At 37.6% G+C, this 19,162-nt stretch overlaps 1 protein-coding gene across 1 annotated transcript in view; it reads right to left on the bottom strand.

The window, feature by feature from the left end:
* The window catches only part of phlpp1 (PH domain and leucine rich repeat protein phosphatase 1), a 40,749-nt gene that overhangs the window by 12,630 nt on the left and 8,957 nt on the right, over positions 1 to 19,162 (bottom strand). Inside the window, exons 2-7 of the mRNA XM_051122732.1 lie at positions 10,832 to 11,028; positions 9,852 to 9,977; positions 4,672 to 4,820; positions 1,865 to 2,011; positions 1,349 to 1,576; positions 12 to 214 (exon numbers count right to left, since the gene is read on the bottom strand). Coding sequence (XP_050978689.1) covers positions 12 to 214; positions 1,349 to 1,576; positions 1,865 to 2,011; positions 4,672 to 4,820; positions 9,852 to 9,977; positions 10,832 to 11,028 — 1,050 coding nt within the window. The remainder of the gene's footprint in view (positions 1 to 11; positions 215 to 1,348; positions 1,577 to 1,864; positions 2,012 to 4,671; positions 4,821 to 9,851; positions 9,978 to 10,831; positions 11,029 to 19,162) is intronic.

Here is a 19,162-nt window from a genome sequence, read left to right as displayed (position 1 = left end):
TGCGTCTGTACCGTTGTTGGAGGCGTAGAGAGCTTTGAGCGCACAGCCGCGCAGACGCAGACGTGTGATGCGGTTCCTCTGACAGTGCAGAACCTCCAGCCGCGGGAAGACGGACGCGTCCAGCTCGCTCAGACGGTTGTCCCGCACGTCCAGCTGCGTCACGTGACGCAGAAACTCCGGCTCGTCCGGAACCACGCTGGAGATCTGATTCAGACTGATGAGACGAAAACACAACTCACAGACTGACACCTGACATCCATCAACACTGTGAAGCTGCTGGCAGTGCTGGGGAAAGTTACTTTTAAAACTAACGCATTATAATATTGTGTTACTCCCAAAAAAGTAACTAATTACGTTACTTTTTTTGGAAAGTAATGCACTGTTTTATTTTTGCGTTACTTTTTTAAATCTGAGCAGGGCTTCCCTAGTGAAAAACAAATACATTAAAATGTATTTAAAATACATTTATTTCATGCTAAGCATACACATTCATTTACATATTATGTACTTAATAAAAATATTGTGCAATTGTACTTTTAGTGTACTAAACTGATATATTTAAAGTCTGCTAAATTGGAACAACTAATTTTGTACTTAACGCACTTTATTTGTGCGGAAGTGCAACTAAAGATAGACTTAAGTATGTTTGGTTGTGCTGAAGTGGAACATCGCAAGTTTAAATACACTTTAAATATTTTGCATTTAAAGACTGATATTATTTAAAGATCACACAATCCTCATCAACAGTGACATTAAAACAGGCCTAATATTAGGATATGTGCATTGTGCACAAGTAATTCTCCAAATAAAGTTTAATTACAACTTTTTTTCTATATCAGTAAGTCTTGAGCGATACGTCAGTAAATATATTAATGGACTTGAAATATACTTAGTATAAAATAAATGCATTTTAAATCTATTACTTTTTTAATAGGGTTGCTTTGTTTTTCATATAACAAGTTCTATTTTTTGCAAACATAAACGGCCTTTTACACCAAAAGTGAATCAGCCTCAGGCTGAAGGAAAAGTTCATTCATGTCTGTACAGTAGATCACAGGAGAAAAAGTTCAGCACAATTGTTAGTTTACGTAAAGCAATTTTTGCTTATTTGTATGGTTAAATTTGGATCATCGAAGGTCAGCACCAAATAACTGGTTAATAAAATGTGGTTAAATACATATTATTTAATTGTATAAAATCGTAAAAAAATTAAATAATAAAATTGTTAAAATTGTTATTTAATGTATTTAAATATTGCATGTTTGTGTAATTTTCAGAGTTTGCATTTTACAGTTTTTAATCATTTTGAAGAACACGTTGTTTGTGCAAGCGAGATGTTTGTTCTCACCGTAGGTCGACGTGTTTGAGCGTCAGCAGACGAAAGGCCTGCAGCGTCAGAACGGACACTTTATTCCCGGCCATGCAGAGCCTCTCGACGGCGGGCAGCCGCTCCAGCACCGCCGGCACCTGCGCGAACTCATTGAAGGACAGACCCAGATAGGCCAGCCGCTGCAGACGGCCCAGCTCCGCAGGAAGAGCGGACAGAAGGTTACCGTCCAGAACCAGCGTCTGCAGACTGACACACAGCAACAAGTCTATTAGTAAACTACGACCACAGACAGCACTGCTTCCGCTTTAATGTGAATGCAGTAAAGCTGAAGTGCGTCCAGCAGGTGGCAGCAGTGCAGCGAGAGTCACATGACCGTCTGACTCCACATCACACATCTACCCTGACACCGTTTCTCATTGCAGGGGCGTTACACATCATTTTGTAACATTTGAGTGATTATGAATGTGGTTTTGTTTAGAACAGCCTGCACTGGTGAAATGTTCACAGCTGTGACTGATCATGTGACACACTCACTTGCTCATGTTGCCCACGTCCGGGTGTACGGAGGTCAGGTGGTTGCAGCTGAGGTTGACCTCCGTCAGTGTGCTGATGGAGCAGATGGGCAACGGGAAACTCCCCAACTGATTATTAGAGAGATTGAGGCTCCGCAGGCGGGAAAATCTGCAGGAAGAGAGATGCCATCATCATCATCATCATCATCATCATCGTTTACCTGACAGCTTATTAACATACAATCACGTGTCAGTCCACATATGTGTCCGTAATAGTTTTAACAGCTCTATTAATAAATGGATTGTGTTGGTGTTTGATTGTGATTGGCTGAGCCAATCAGTCAGTGCTGCCAAACACTGCTGAAGAACCACTGCTTGGTGGAAGAATTATTGGTTTTTAATAAATGATTACATTTTCGTTGCTAAACGTTTCTTTTCTGAAATCTTGCCAGCGAGTCAGTGAAACACACGGTCACTGCCAGCACTTTTTTTAACACGAGGCCAAGATTTTCATGTGATCTTGTGTTGCGGATTTTATTTTCAACGTTGTAAGCAGATGCTAATAAAAACTAATACCAAATGATGGACAGACGGCTAAAATGTGTCCATAATTATAAATAAATTCATAGTCAATAATGTTAATTATTAAACATGTATTTAATTTAGTTAATTCAGTTTAAACAATTTCTTTCTGTATTTTTACTGTTTATTTTATATGAGCTACACTGCATGTACACTGCACTCCCCCCCAGTTCTGTTTGGAAATTCATATTTTCCATTTTAATTTTTATTTATTGTGTTGTAATGTTTTAATTAAAATTTAAAAAAACAAGGATGCCTTGAATTCATAAAACTTGAGCAATTTAATAAATATTAAGTTAACAATAATAGGTGCCTATGAAATATATTTTATTTTTTTCAGAAATTGTGTATGATGCATTATTTTATTCCCTTTTATTATCAAAAAGGTTGGTAATCAAATGAATGCATGAACATTCAAATAATTAATCATATAAAATGTAATAGAATAAAATCTGAACAATTCTCTCATTTTTATTTTTTGTCAAACAAGGTGCTGCACAACAGAGGTTTACATTTAAAACTAAACCGTAGACAAAAAATGGTGTGATATTGCTTAAAATTGATGTAAACGTTATTATAATTATTATAGTTGTTATTACTTTAAGAAGTACATTCTACTGTATGATGGTAATATATTTGTCACAATTTCTTTAAATAAAACCAAACTTGAATTTTGGGGGATTGCAGTGAAGAGCTTTCTGATGAAATCACACGCTGTAAATATGACAAAGTCATCTGATTACAGCAGACCAGTAGGAACGTAACGATATTATCAATATTGTGGTATCGCAATAGCAAAACTGTCTCGATATTATCACGATCACATGACGATATGAAATGATAGGTCCTACCGCTCATCAGCTTTGGATCAGTAAGACTGGTGATGTTTTTAAACAAGACTTTTACGCTCATCAGGGCTGCATTTATTTGATCAAAAATACTGAAGATAAGCAATAATACTGCAAAATGTTTTTACAATATAAAATAATGTTTTTATTTTAATATACTTTCAAATATAATTTATTCCTGTGATGCAAAGCTGAATTTTCATCAGCTGTTACTCCAGTTTTCCAGTGTCATATGATCCTTCAGAAATCACTCTAATATGCTGATTAATGATTAGAATTATCAGTGTTGGAAACAGTTGAGTTGCTTAATATTTTTTGGAACCTGAGATTCTTTTTTCAGGATTCTTTGATGAATATAAAGTTAAAAAGAACCGCACTTATCCAAAATATAAATCTTTTCTAACAATGTAAATCTTTGCTATCACTTTTTATTAATTTAACACATCCTTGGTGAATAAAAGTACTAATTTCTTTCAAAACAAAAGAAAGAATAAAAATTAACTGACCCCAAACTTTGAACAGTAGTGTATATTATTAGAAAACCTTGTTTTTTACATCGTAACAATATTTCACAATATAACATTTTTTTCTGTATTTTTGATCCAAAAAACGCAGCCTTGAGCATTAAAAATTTAAAAGACATTAAAAATCTTACTGATCCCAGACTTTTGACCGGCAGTGTAGTTTTTAAAATATATTTAAACTTCTTATTCTAACATAAAAGGTGTTTAAAGTTGTTTTGTGCCATTGTACTTTGACACAGTATCTGTCAAGTGAACTAAAACCCAAAGGACGATGTGGATTAATCCCTTCATCAAGTCTGTTTGTGCTGCGTGTTCCAAAGCGAATTGTAATTTCCCTACTGTAGTGTAAAGCAAAAATAATATACTTACGAAATATTCATTTTCATGTATTTTGCAGTGTAATCGTTTTGCAATATGTGGCTATTACTGTCATTGTTGTTATTATTATTATATTCTAATGTGTTTGGCTTCCTAAAACACCAGTGTGAATGTCATTTAGACTGAGACAGCATATCACACATTAGAAGAGGGTTGAGTTCAGATACAAGTCAATTCACTGACTTTTTTTCTGACTTTAGTTTTCTTAGTTAAGAACATGAGTTGGAGCTCTTCATTTTAAACTCTCAAAGTGCATTAGATAAAAGAATTTACTTTAAAATCTATAAAAATTAACATTTTTGTCCAGTTCTTCATTTGTATTTTTTTTTAATATCACAATAAATATTGTCTCATGGACTTCATGTTGTGATATTATTGTATCGTGGGATTTCGATATCGTTACATCCCTACATACGCCTCAACGCTGACACAGATCTCACAGAAACACTTCACAAACGGCCTGAGCGATGATGAGCCGACGTGAGGCGCAGACTGACCTCTGGAGCTGCAGCAGCGTCTGGTCAGCAGGCAGGAAGTTGTGTTTGAGGTTGAGGTGCGTCAGATCCTGACTGTACAGCAGATTGGGCGGCAGCTTCTCCAGACTACAGCAGGACAGATCCACCGAACTGATCCTCTGAGACACCATCTGACACACACACACACACACACAGGTTATTCGTCAGGGTCACAGCAAGATCAAGAAAAAGAATGATGATCCAGCAGGTGAAAACCTTGATTTAAGGAATCATGTGTGACAGACCACTACAGCTGCTACTGAGAAAAAAGTCATTATTTGATTCGATTTCAATACACAAACTTGTAATATCAATTCAATTTAATCCATCTTGATATACAGGCAATCGGGTACAGGAAAATCCTCTCTCAAATACTGCTGTAAACTACACAATAACCCCTGCGGTTAGTAGGTGCATTACTGTAATATTAAAATGATTTAAAAAAATAAATATTTAAAATGCACATAGAAAATAATTATATAATATATAATAATAAGATATCATTTTTGTTGTGGAAAATGTAAATGGTGGATGTCATAACTTGTTTTCATGATGGATTTATTCAAACATGCATTAAATACTGACGAACAGTTTCAGTAGAGATATCATGAATATGCAATATACTGCATATTAGGGGTGGAGCCGAACCCGAATACGGTATTCGGAAAGGCACAAATAGCGTGTTTTTTACAAATACTTATTTCGAACAAATACTTAAAAAAATATTTGTATTCGGGAACAAGAAAAACTTTATATCAAAAAGCTGCGTTTCCTCATGAGACCGCAGTGCATGCCCACATGAGTGAGTGGGTGACATTCAGGAGTCGGAGGGGTTGGGGGCAGGGCATATGCTCCCAAAATTTAATCTGCGCGACCGCAAAATATATTTGGAAGCATTTGTGCGAGTGCGAGAAATCGTTGCGGTGCGACTTGTTTTTATTTCTTTACAAAACTTTCGCTAGCCTAACTACTGCCCAGACTGCTGTGAGCTGATACAGTGACAGTTTCGCCGTTTTCTCCAACATTACATAACTAACTAAACTTGATCTTTACATTCTTAACAGATTTTAGATATTAGCCGTCAATCACTCCCTGTCACTGACACTGCGCTCCGCTGAAACTCGGAACCGGCCGTTTTTTTCTCTCTCTTAACCAACCTCTGTTCCAGATTTGTACAAACTACATTGCAATTAGGGGTGTGTGATATGACGATTTTTGATTGTGGACAATTAAAATGTCTCCACAATCTGCTTTTGAAGAAATATACTATATTTTGTGCTACAGCGCACATTCTGGCATACATTCACATCAAATGATAACACTCACGCAGGGGCGTAATTTCCACTGGGGACACACTTTTCAAAATCCCGTTTGTGTCCCACCACTTGAATAGTTTTGTTAAATTAATGTCTTGTATTGTGGAATGCACGCTCAGCACCGCAGAGAGTTTCGCGCCATCGTTAAAACTAAACCGAAAGTAAAACGCGCGCGCGCATTCAAAAGCAATTTTAATACCCCACGTTTAGAGAACGACTCCCCAGTTCACCTTAGCATAGCTTCCCGTCACCCATTAACTTAGTTGGAACTCCTCACATGGATTTGGGCAACCAAATAGAAAAGAGTGCGGCTGCTGCTGAGATCTCTTGGTCCTCCACCAGCCAAAAAAAGTGTGTAGAAGTGTAACGCAAAAAAAATGGATTTTTACGCCTATTTTGAATTTTACTCGAATACAAATACAAATACAAATACTTTTCTCCCCTCAACAAATACAAATACAGATACAAATACCGGCTGCTTTGCACACCCCTACTGCATATACTGAACAAAAGGCTGCTATTGATCTCAAGCTGTTCTATTGACGTCTTTCTGCGGTTGAATCACTGATTAATGGATTCCATGACATGTCATTTATTTTAGTTCTGATGATCATTTATGTTGATGAAGAGCTGATCGCTTCACTACAGCATCTGTCAGCACACTTTAAGAACACATTTGTTGATTGACAGAATTTCCCATTTTTAATATAAAAAAGTGTCATCTGCCAGTTTTAATACAGTGATAAAACTGGCAGATGATACTTTTTTAGAAAGTAACAAAGTTTATTGTGATTATCAGATGACAGCAGCTACAAGTAGTGCTTCATTACGTTTTGTTCACATACACTGATTCTTGGGATTTAAGAATCAATATCAGTTCATTAAAACGAGAATCAATTAAAGGAGAAGTCCACTTCCAAAACAACAATTTACAGATAATGTACTCACCCCCCTTGTCATCCAAGTTGTTTGTGTTTTTCTTTCTTCAGTCGCAAAGAAATTATGTTTTTTGAGGAAAACATTTCAGGATATGGACTGATATGGTGCCTCGAGTTTGAACTTCCAAAAGTTTAAATGTGGCTGTAAACGATTCCAGTCGAGGAAGAAGAGTCTTATCTAGCGAAACGATTGGTTATTTTCATAAAAAATAATACAATTTAAATACTTTTTAATGTCAAACGCTCATCTTGTCTTGCTCTCCCTGAACTCTGTGTATTCTGACTCAAGACAGTTCGGGTATGTCGAAAAACTCCAGTCGTATTTTCTCCCTCAACTTCAAAAATCATTTCAAAATCATCCTACATCACTGCAGAAGAACAGACACAGTGTTTGCAAAGTGAACATGCAAAGAAGATCAAACACCCTTAACAAAAAAGGTAAAACAACGATATAGGACGATTTTGAAGTTGAGGGAGAACATGAGATGGGAGTTTTTTGACATACACTAACTGACATGAACCAGAACAAAACAGTTCAAGGAGAGTAAGACAAGACGAGAGCCTGACAGCAGCCAATTTTAATGAAAATAACCGATCGTTTCGCTAGATAAGACCCTTCTTCCTCGGCTGGGATCGTTTACAACCGCATTTGTGATCGTTTGAAGCCGCATTTAAACTGTATTTTGGAAGTTCAAACTCGGGGCACCATATCAGTCCGTTATATGGAGAAAAATGCTGAAATGTTTCACCCAAAAAAAAAAATTTCTTTACGACTGAAGAAAGAAAGACATGAACATCTTGGATGACAAGGGGGTGAGTACATAATCTGTCAATTGTTGTTCTGGAATGGACTTAAATCAGTATTTTCAGTCGTGCTCTACTGACACGTGACTCAGTAAACAGCACTAATGAATGATACAGTGATTCAGCCTAAACACACATTGCGATCACATTAAAGCGTCTCCCGGGCTCTGCTGAGGTTTTTCTAATCTGAGGCTCCCGGCGGGCCGCACGCGTCTCACGGCACACGGCCGTCTCCGGGAACGGTGCTGTAAAATAGGCTGGCCTACTTGCGTTTGTTTAGGATGGTGCGCTCGTAGTGAAGTATGCTAAAGTAGGACTCCCAACTAGGGCTTTCTCTCACACACACACACACGCTCCTCCCGTGATGGGATGATGGGTGTCATTTTCAGGGCAAATGTAGATCAGACCAGTGAAGAGCTGGAGAATCTGAACAGCTGCATTTCCAGCCTCTACAGTGTGAATGGTGCGGTGAGACGGTGAGAAAACACACGCCGATCTACAGTTCTGACAGAACACGTTAGAGTTTATTTCCTTTACAGTACGTTCAGAGCTGAACCGGACAAACATCAGTAGATAAATGTAAGTTAACGCCCCGAAAGATGACACTGGGCAAAGTTCAGCATTCGGTGAGAGTCGGGTCACATGATCACTACACGAATGTTTGACAAACATCCACAGGACGGCTGCGTATCAGACTCCACATTCAGATCTGTTCCTGATGCAAATACAAAATGCTTCAAATGGAAAAAAAGAATTAATACTTAGTGATGCACTGAAATTATTTGGTTCAAAAACACCCAAATCAAAATGTTAAGTTTTCATACAGCCAAAAGTAACAAAAGGGTTCCTACACATTTTTCATTTCAAAATTACATTTCAAATTACAATTCAAATTATTTCAAATTTCCAAACCTCTCAGTAGTTTTTCAGACCATATTTAACATAAATGGTTCATGAAGCATTATTTTCCACTTTATATTTGGTATATAGTAGAGTCGTCTGTAAATATTTGCATTTTTTAATATATATATATTTTTATTTAAGATTTTAAGATTTTTTTTATTGATTTTCTCAAAGTGACAACATACAGAGCCCCTAAAATAACAAAAAACAAAACAAAACAAAAAATACAGACTTTTACATGCACACGAGAAACTTTTTTGTGCCCTAAAGAAACTATTCACATGCACATGGGAACTTTTTTTGCACGCTTACAATTTCTAGTTTTATATAACCTGTTTCCTTTGTGCATCACTGCTATCTTACTATAAATAAAGCAAGTGCATGGATGCACATGAATTAACAGAGATCTGGTTGCTCAAAATTTGGCTTTTCTTATGGTAGTACCTCTAATACCAAGGCCTAATGTGCAGTTTAACACATCCTCTGTGGTGGCAGAGAAACCAAGTTCAAGGGTCAATAAAAAAGACTGGTACTGTAAAAAAAGTGTGAAAAGTTGAAAGTGTGAAATTTGGCTTTCTTTAGGGCAGTATGCCATATTTCAAGGCATTAGGTCTCTTAATACATAGTCTGTGGTGGCCAAGAAACCACAATAGGTGGATCAGTGTGCTTCGGCCTTTATGCTAAGTTTAATGGTTTCTCATGCACAAACAAAAGTCTGTATATTTTTTATCTTTTGCAAAGGCCCATTAGGCTATATAATATGGTGCTAAGAATATTGTGAGAAAAAATGCTTATAACCAAAATTTTGCATAATGAAAAAGTGCATCTTGAATTAATTTAGTCGTATTTAACAATCACTAGACAATCATTAAACCGCTGCCATGAAAACTTGATTCTTGTGCAATTATTTTATTTACATAAAATTCATACTTTTTTATTATTAAAAAAAAATGGGACAAAAGTCTGGAAACAGTATTATTTTTCCATACTCTGCTTTCTTTTTTTCCATTAATTTCCAGACCTGGAAAATACTTGAATCAAATTCCATACTTTTCCAAACCCTGTACGAACCCTGGTACCTGTTGGTAAGGACATGAAAATGTCAAGCGGGGTAGTTCACTTGGGTTTGGATCAGCTGTAGTGTGTCAGGTCGTCTTATTTGACATATTTCACACACACACACACACACACACACACACACCTTTGCCGCTTGCCGGTGCCAGCGCAGGTGTTCGGTGAAGCTGTCGAAGCTGATGTAGTAGGTCTGACTCTGAGGTCCCGCCGAGCTGAAGGCCAAACAGTGACTGTGTTTCTTCACCTCTTCCACCTGAACACAAACACACACACACACACACACACACTCTTACACCAGAACGAAACGCAGTGCTCACACAGTGATGAATGTTCATTAGCGTCACAGGTCTGTTTAGATCAGCTGTGGCGGCCGACATTGCAGACGGCACTCAATATTTAGTCTAGAACAGAAATGAACAGTGCGAGACTATGAAACACACCTCTGTTTGTTTAGCACTTCATCAACTCTCAAAACCACCATAAAACTTTACAACTCACTAACCAATGTCCACTATGCCTGTCCTCTCACTGCGCTTACAGGTCAAGCAACCAGGATCTTTCCAATTGACAAATGCTGTTTTAATGAACTTGCATATAGAAATAAAAAACAGACTGTTGACATATTTGGTTACTACATACAGTGTATAAAATGATATAGAGCCTCATTTTTGATACACAGCAATAAATGTCATACGTTTCATTTCTGTATGGGTGAGAAAGAAGCTATTTAAATATAACCTGCTGTTTAGCACATGTAGGCAATGTAAAATGAAGGTACACTGTGAATATTAGAGCCAAATAAAGTGTTTTATTTTGGTCTTAGAGATTGTGCCAACAGATTAGTTTCAGATCCTGTGCCTTCAGTCTCAAGGTCTGTGAAAGTCTCAATCTAAATAAGAACAGGGAAGTTTCTTTCAGTAATTATCAATCTAAATTCAAACTAATTTTAACCAGTAAAAGGAATCTGTAAGTAATACTAAACACTGTCTGTGAATAGCTGAAGTGAATCTGTTCTGTTTTGGCTACTGTGCACTTCAGGATGGGTGCTGTAGGATCATTGGTTTGGCACAAACGTTCCCGTAGGACGATAGCGTATGTGTTCATTACCTTTCCTCCGATTAGTGGCAGGATGTGCATTTTGCCCGTGTTGCTGGCCTTCACAGAGGACACCATCAGACAAGTGCCACATAAAATCACCTGCCGTCGACTCCAGCGGTTCACCGGCAGCTGCAGCTTTCCTTTCCTTACGTTATACGTTCCAGAGAGCTGAATCCGCTCGGAGCTCTCAATGCTGTGAGGTTTTCCTGCAAAACAGAGAAAAACATGAGTGACTTCCACACTCCACTCCTACTGTCAACACATCCAGCGCAACTTCAGAAGCACATCACAATTCACACCGCAAAACTGCTGTCAGCACTGCTCTTTACTGGAAGCACAAAAGAGGGAAGTCAATTACTATGTTCCACACTAGAAAATGCCTTTGACACATACAATTCAGCAGTCAGTCCTAGTAATAAACGGAGTTCACCGTAATTGAGAGCAGGATTCAGCAATCAGTACTAGAGAAAGGAGAGTGGAGTTTAGCAGCCAGTTCTAGTAATGAGTGGAATTCACCATTATTAAGCACAGAATTCAGCAGTCAGTACCAATATAAAGCAGAATTAAGAAGTCAGTACTAGTAAGGAGCATAATTCAGTAGTCAGAGGTAGCAAAGAGCAGAATTCAGCAGTCAGAACTAGGAAACAGAGAGCGGAGTTTAGCAGTCAGTACTAATACATAGCAGAAATCAGCAGTCGGCACTAGTACATAGAAGAATTCAGCAGTCAGTAATAGGGCTGTGCAAATAATCGCATGCGATTATGATGCGCATCTCTTCAGTAATGAAGGCGATAATGAACGCGATATTGCGCGGCTTGTCAGTGAATTTCGGCTCTTTGTAGTGAGTGCCGCTCCATAATGAATGCGTCTGACTGCACGTGATGGAAATTTACGACTAATCACGGAACCGGCATTACTGAAGAGATGCGCATCATAATCGCATGCGATTATTTGCACAGCCCTAGTCAGTAACAGTAAAGACCAGAATTCAGCAGTCAGAACTAGAAAATAGAAAGCGGAGTTCAGCAGTCAGTTCTAGTAATAAGTGGAATTCACCATTATTAAGCATAGAATTCATCAGTCAGTACTAGTATAAAGCAGAATTAAGAAGTCAGTACTAGTAAGGAGCATAATTCAGTAGTCAGAACTAGAAAACAGAAAGCGGAGTTCAGCAGTCAGTACTAGTAATAAGTAGAGTTCAGCCAGCCGTCAGTAGTAATGAGTGGAATTCAGCAGTCAGTACTAGTAATGAGTTCAGCAGTCAGTACTAGTAATGAGTGAAATTCACCATTATTAAGCACAGAATTCAGCAGTCAGTACTAGTATAAAGCAGAATTAAGAAGTCAGTACTAGTAAGGAGCATAATTCAGTAGTCAGAGGTAGGAAATAGAGAGTGGAGTTTAGCAGTCAGTACTAATAAATAGCAGAAATCAGCAGCCAGCACTAGCACATAGAAGAATTCAGCAGTCAGTAACAATAAAGAGCAGAATTCAGCAGTCAGTACTAGTAATAAGTAGAGTTCAGCCAGCCATCAGTAGTAATGAGTGGAATTCAGCAGTCAGTACTAGTAATAAGTGAAATTCACCATTATTAAACACAGAATTCTGGAATCAGTACTAGTAAATAGCATAATTCAGCAGTCAGTACTAGTATACAGCAGAATTCTTAAGTCAATACTAGTAAGGATGAGAATTCAGTTGTCAGAGGTAGCAAAAAGCAGAATTCAGCAGTCAGTATTAGAGAATAGAGGGTGGAGTTAAGCAGTCAGTTCTAGTAAAGAGCAGAATTCAGCTATCAGAATTTTAGAAGAAATATTGAAATTGAGCAGTCAGTACTAATATAAAGCAATCTGTACTAGTAAAGTTTAGAATTTCACAGTCAGTATTAGTAAAGGGCAGAATTCAGCAGTCAGTACCAGTAAAAAGTGAAATTGAGCAGTCAGTACTATTAAAAAGCAGAATTCAGCAATCTGTACCAGTAAAGTTTAGAATTTCACAGTCAGTATTAGTGAAGGGCAGAATTCAGCAGTCAGTACTAGTGAAGAGAAGAATAAGTCTGTACTAGTTCAGAAATGAGATTTGGATTCACATGTTTGAATTCTTTGAAGAATTCAGCAGTGCTCAATATGGAGTGAGTTTACATTCACCACTGAGAAACAGTTGTACAATATGCTCTGCCAAAAATGGGTTGATCTGTCAGTAATCTCTCCTGGTCATAATATCAGTACTTTCATAGCACTATCTTAATAACTCATGCGCTGTATTTGTCCTGCACTGAATGGTGAGGTGTGGTTCTCTCATGTGTATCAGTGAGATCTCAGCTGATTCTCTGTGCAGCAACATTTCTGCTTTCACTTCTGAGACAGAGCAAGCCAGATCTGACCCAAAAGCAGCAGCAGTATGTGGGTCAGGACCCCACGGTACGCCGCATGGAGCGCTTCAGCCCACTTTACGGCAGGACCATCAGCACAGGTTTAACAGGACACCCAGCCTAATTCACAAACAACACCTCACAACTGCAGGTCTGAAGTTTTCTGTTGTTGTTCTTCACAAATGAGCAGTTACAGTGTTATCTCTTGTGTTATGTAGTGATCTGTTACAGTAAAGGAAACAGAAATAAGAAAAGCACAAATCCTGACACTACAGAAAGACAGGCACACAGAGAGATCTCACATGGATCTTAAGCATGATTTAGGCGTGTTGCCCTTTTTCCCCGGGCGTGATCCTCAGAGAGGAAACCACAGCCTTTCCTGCGTGAGAGCTCTTCTCTGACTGACATACACCCTGAACTATGAGAGCATATCCTGCGACACGACTGTCCCGCCAAATTCACACGATCACACTAACCGCACTTTTCACACAGCTATTAACCAGTTTACCAAGTCAATGAAGTGAGGCACAAATAACTGAACTAATGTGAGTAACAGAACTAATATGAGTTCTCTGCAATGAGTTGTCTTGCTGTTCACTGGTGTGAATTAAACCACCAGTAGGACAAGTAAAGAGTACAATTCAGTAGCCAGAACTAGAAAGTGGAGTTCAGCAGTCAGTACTAGTAAAGAGTCAAATTCAGCAGTCAGTACTAGTAAAGAGTAGAATTTTGCAGTTAGTACTACACTGTCCAAAACATCTGTTGAGTCAACTTAAAATAATTTGTTTCCCTGCTGCCTTAAAATTTTAAGTTCGGTCAACTCAAAAACAGTATTCAACTTAAAATGTTAAGTTATACTAAGTGACAACTTAGATATTTGAGTTGATTTAACTTAAAATACCCATCTGTTAAGTTTAACAAACACAAATATCTAAGCTGTCACTTAGTACAACTTTACATTTCAAGCTGACTAAACTTATTTGAGCAGACTGAACTTAAAACCTTAAGGCAGCAGGGTAACAAATTATTTTAAGCTGACACAACAAATTTTGTTTTATGTTTTTTACAGTGTAGAAAAAAGTAAAATTCAACAGCTGAAATAGTAAAGTTTAGAATTCAGCAGTCAGTAATAGTAATGAACAGAATTTAGCCATCAACACTAATAATGAAAAGAATACAATAGACTGTACTAGTAAAGAACAGAATTACTACAATTACAACTACAACTACTAAAAAGCAGAATTCAGCAATCAGTACTACCAAAATATTCAGCTGCTGGTAATAGTGAAGACAAGTATTTAGCGATCAATAATAATAAGAGCAGAATTCAGTAGTCAGTAGTAGTAAAGAGAAGAATTCAGCTATCAGTACTAGTAAAATGCAGAATTCAGTAGTCAGTACTAGTTAAGAGAAAAATTTTGCAGACAGTACTAGTAAATAGCAGAATTTACCAGTCAGTACTAACAAAAAACACAATTCAGCTGCTGGTACTATTAAAGCACAGAATTCAGCAGTCAGTAATAATAAGAGCAGAATTCAGTGATCAGTACTAGTAAAGACACAACTAGGCAAAATACACTAGCAAAGGGCAGTCAATTCAACTGAAGAACAGAATTCAACAGTTAGTACAAAAAAAAAAAACAGAATTCAGCTGTTGTACTAGTGAAGTACAGAATTCAGTAGTCAGTAAATTATTAAGAGCAGAATTCAGCAGTCAGTACTAGTGAAGAGCTGTGATGGAGTGACCTTAAAGTTGTCTTCGATCACTGTTTTTACTGTGCTCCTATTGTTTCTGATGCAATGTTATAAATACGTATTTCCTGATCTAGCAGAGAGGGCGTGGCAATAAGCAGTGTGAGCTTGAGGAGAAGCACTCTTAGCTATTTTATGGAAATGTGTATGCAAATGTTTTGATTTATCTGTCCTCTTTTTATTTATATTAATTGTATTTATCTACTTCACTGCTGTTGCTGATTTTTAAGTATAAATTATATTGTGAGACAAAGAGTTTATTTTATAAAAACATGGTGTGTTCCAATTCGTGACAATGAGAAAAATGTGTATTTTAGACGGTCGTCACTAGTAGTTAGGGCGAGGTGGATGGATCTAGAGCTTGGAATGAGATTACAGTGGTGCCGTGTAGCATGCAAAACTCGTGTCTCGATGTAGTTGAGAGAGGAGCTACTGTTTTAAGTGCTCTGTAGTTCTAGTTTCAGACTGTTTTTGGATGCCAACTTCGCTCACGTAACTTTGATCCTCTGTGAGACTCCTCGGGTTGTTATCACAAGAGTGGAATTTAGAAGTTAGTTTACATTTGCTGTTAAGAAACAACTGCTCAGTATGTTCTGCCATAACCTCTAACGTATCAAAATGCATGAAGACGCATGCTGGTCTCCCAGCCCTAGGGGTGACTCCAGGGACAGACGCCCTGTGGTCGTGGGTCAGTGGTCTGTCCGTCGTTTGACTCAGGCTCTGTTTTTAAACACCTCATCCTGTTTTGAGCGCTTAGGCAGATGCAGTCCTTCGGGTATCCGGCACAAAGCAGAAGAGGGTGTGTGTCCAGGCTATATTTGTCCACGTTCAGCTCGTGTGGCCTAATGCACTGGAGAAAGCGCCTGCGTGACATATTGGGGCTAAAAACTCCTGAATAATTTCTTTCAGGAGTTTAAAAGGCTCGTGACTGCGAGCGACGCGTTCCGGAGGGGTTCGGCACACCACCGCGGCTGCATTACACAATCTCAAACAAATGATACTTTCATACTGGTCAGACTTTAGATATATTGTGATAACCAAGTATTTGAAATCACTTCTCAAAAAAAGTTCTTAATAATAATAATAATAATAATAATAATAATAATAATAATCACATAGCTTTGGAAATAACCTGGCAGATAATAAACTAGCTGCTGATGTAAGCATGAGACAAGAGCTAGACATTAGAATCATTTAAAACTATGAGCATTAATGGCTGTCAAACCCACAAAATGAACAAACAGCCCTGTAAAACACTGCCATACATTACAATTATTAGCAAACAATGGTTTCCATCTGCTTGGAGTTCATTCACCCCTTCACATCAATAGGAAACTTTGCACACATAATGAAAATTCAGCAATTAGTTTCTCAGCCCGACGTCGCTCTAAATCTGCATTTCCTTCTTTTTTGCGGAACATAAAAAGAGAAACAAAAGAACATCCTGCTCACGCTTATCTATTTGATGGCAGTGAATGGTGACCACAATACAGCTTTTAAAAAGGGATGCAGAGATGCCATAAAATAATCACATGCGAGTGCATGTATTCTGAGCGCATACGGTGGGGTTCAGTGAGAAACAAACTGAAAATCGTGAGACAAAACATAAGGTCTATAAACGTGAGAAAAAACTGTAAACTGTCTCTGAGGTGTTGTGCTCTAGATGAGAGACAGTCTGAATGACAGGCCTAAGGCAATATTCTTCTCTTTGTAAGCTATTAATTCAAATGATTTAATATAATGAATTAAATCATTCAAAAATGGATTTATGATGAATTCTCTGGCTCTACTCGTAGTGCGTAAACAGCACACGTTTCCGAACGAACACGTCAGAACGCATCAGTTTATATTTATAGCATCACATGTGCGCAAGCATCCTAACGAGTGCGTTCACATACATCATAAATCATAAATCATAAATCTCACATAAACGTGATGGATGCTGTAACGTGACCTACTGTAGATGAGCAAAGCCTCTAAAAATGACAGCGGTCTCAGAAATGATCTGTTCGCTTGAGTCACGCTTCTACACGCCATTCATCAGACCAGAGTCCGTCTGCACCATCTCCTCTCTCCACCAACCTCGCTTTGATTTATAGCCGTTCAAGTCTCCGTGTGTTTGAATCAGATGCCGTTTTGGTGATTTTTAGTGGACGTGTGGCGTCAGTTCTCACAGATCACAATCATATTGTGTTAGCTTGATATTAACAAAAAATGAATTGCATTGTTTTACTCATGAGAAATTTCAGTCTGGAAGAGGACAGACGGTCTAGAGTCACCTGCTCACAACAGGGTCTGATTTTCCATCACACACGCAAAAGAGAAAATGTTCAGTGTTGCTCTTCAGGAAGTCATTCCACATAAAGGATGATCTGAAGTATGGGTGGGCAATAAAATAAAAATGATAAACAGTAATATAAAATACTGTTTACATGACTCACACAAATCAAGTGAGCGCTGTTTGGCTAATAAATGGTTGTTTGTTGGTTGCTACATTTTTTCACATTGTATAACAGGTCAAATGATGCTGGATGGTGTACCGAATGCCGTAGTAGTTAAAGACCTGGGCCCGTATTCACAAAACATCCTAAGGCTAGAAGTAGTTCAGTTTAGGAGAAAATCTTACAAATAATGGATGTGTCAGTCCTAAATTTAGGACTTCTAAATGTTTGCTCTAAAAGTATTTCACAAAGGGTTTTAGTACTAAAACTAGCTCCTAAATCTGTGAAACATTAGGCGTAGCTAAGACCAAGCCATAAACTATCCTAACATAGTTTTCACCATAGTTATTCTACTCTGTTTATTAAAAGGCTGTTTATATACACACTCACTAATTGTTTAGGATAGGCATACATGTAAGATGCCGACATTTAAACTGAACATATCGTTGTTTAATTAGCGACTCTTAGCCTGTATTTTAACATCTTTATTTGGATGTGGCAACATTTTTATTTTTAAATCTTTATTTGAAAATGGCAACATAACACTGCACTCTACAATATTTCTACGACTAAATCTCTAACATTGACCCCTCGGCCAATCACTGTGGGCATACACTGTAAAAAACTATTTGTTGAGTCAACTTAAAATAGTTTGTAACCTGGCTGCCTTCAAATTTTAAGTTCAGTCAACTCAAAAAAAAGTTTATTCAACTTGAAATGTTAAATTATACTAACTGACAACTTAGATATTTGAGTTGAATCAACTTAAAATTTTAAGGCAGCTGGCTTACTTACCCATCTGTTAAGTTTAGTAAACACATATCTACATTTCAAGTTGACTAAACTTATTTTAGTTGACTGAACTTAAAATTTTAAGGCAGCAGGGTAACAAATTATTTTGAGCTGACTCAACAAATTGTGTTTTTTATTTTTCACAGTGTAGTTAGCATGCTGACGTCATCCACTGCAATGAAGTCAACCCCGCCCTAACTCTTAGCTTAAGGCTTCTCTCTATTCCTTTGTAAAAGTTTGTCTCAGCAGCTTTGTGAACAGGTTTTAAGGGAAGACTCTTATCTAAAAACTTGAACTGCTATTTAGAAGAACTATTAGTGTTAAGATAAAATGTATTGTGAATGTGGGCCCTGGACTGGTTTACTACCATGGCTCAGTAAGTGTCTTCATATACATATTCCTGTGCAAATAAACCACAGAGCAGTTTTAAATAAGCAGTATTATCAAAAAGTGAATGTATTCAAAAGTCATTGTTCCTAGTGGCAGCACCAACAGATACTGACAACACACTTTCTGTTTTCAAACATAGCAGTAATGGTCAATCAGTACGTGTGTTTTCTGATGGATAACCAGAGATCAAGGTGACTCTTAAAGAGACAGTTCACCCAAAATGAGATTCCTGTCATAATTTACCAATCAGGGTAACCAAACATTTGACGGTCCCCACTGACTTCCATAATAAAGTCAATGTCTCCCATCAACTGTTTGGTTACCACTATCCTTCAAAATATCTCCTTTCGTGTTCAACAGAAGACACTCACACAGGTTTAAAACAACATGAGGGTGAGCACATGACAGAACTTTCATTTTTGAATGAACTGTCCCTTTTACTCATATTTAGTGATTTTGAATTAATATTGCATTATGCTTATTCTACATTTCAGACACTTTATGGGAATTTGTTTTAAATTGATTAAAGTTTAGAGTTGCTGTGATATCTGATGAGCCCTGATGTTAGCCACAGTACAGTACAGAAACACACACA

Source organism: Labeo rohita, chromosome 2, assembly GCF_022985175.1.
Source record: "Labeo rohita strain BAU-BD-2019 chromosome 2, IGBB_LRoh.1.0, whole genome shotgun sequence".
Classification (NCBI taxonomy): Eukaryota; Metazoa; Chordata; class Actinopteri; order Cypriniformes; family Cyprinidae; genus Labeo; species Labeo rohita.
Note: the sequence above shows the minus strand (reverse complement) of the source record. Positions and strands in the feature narration are given on the sequence as shown.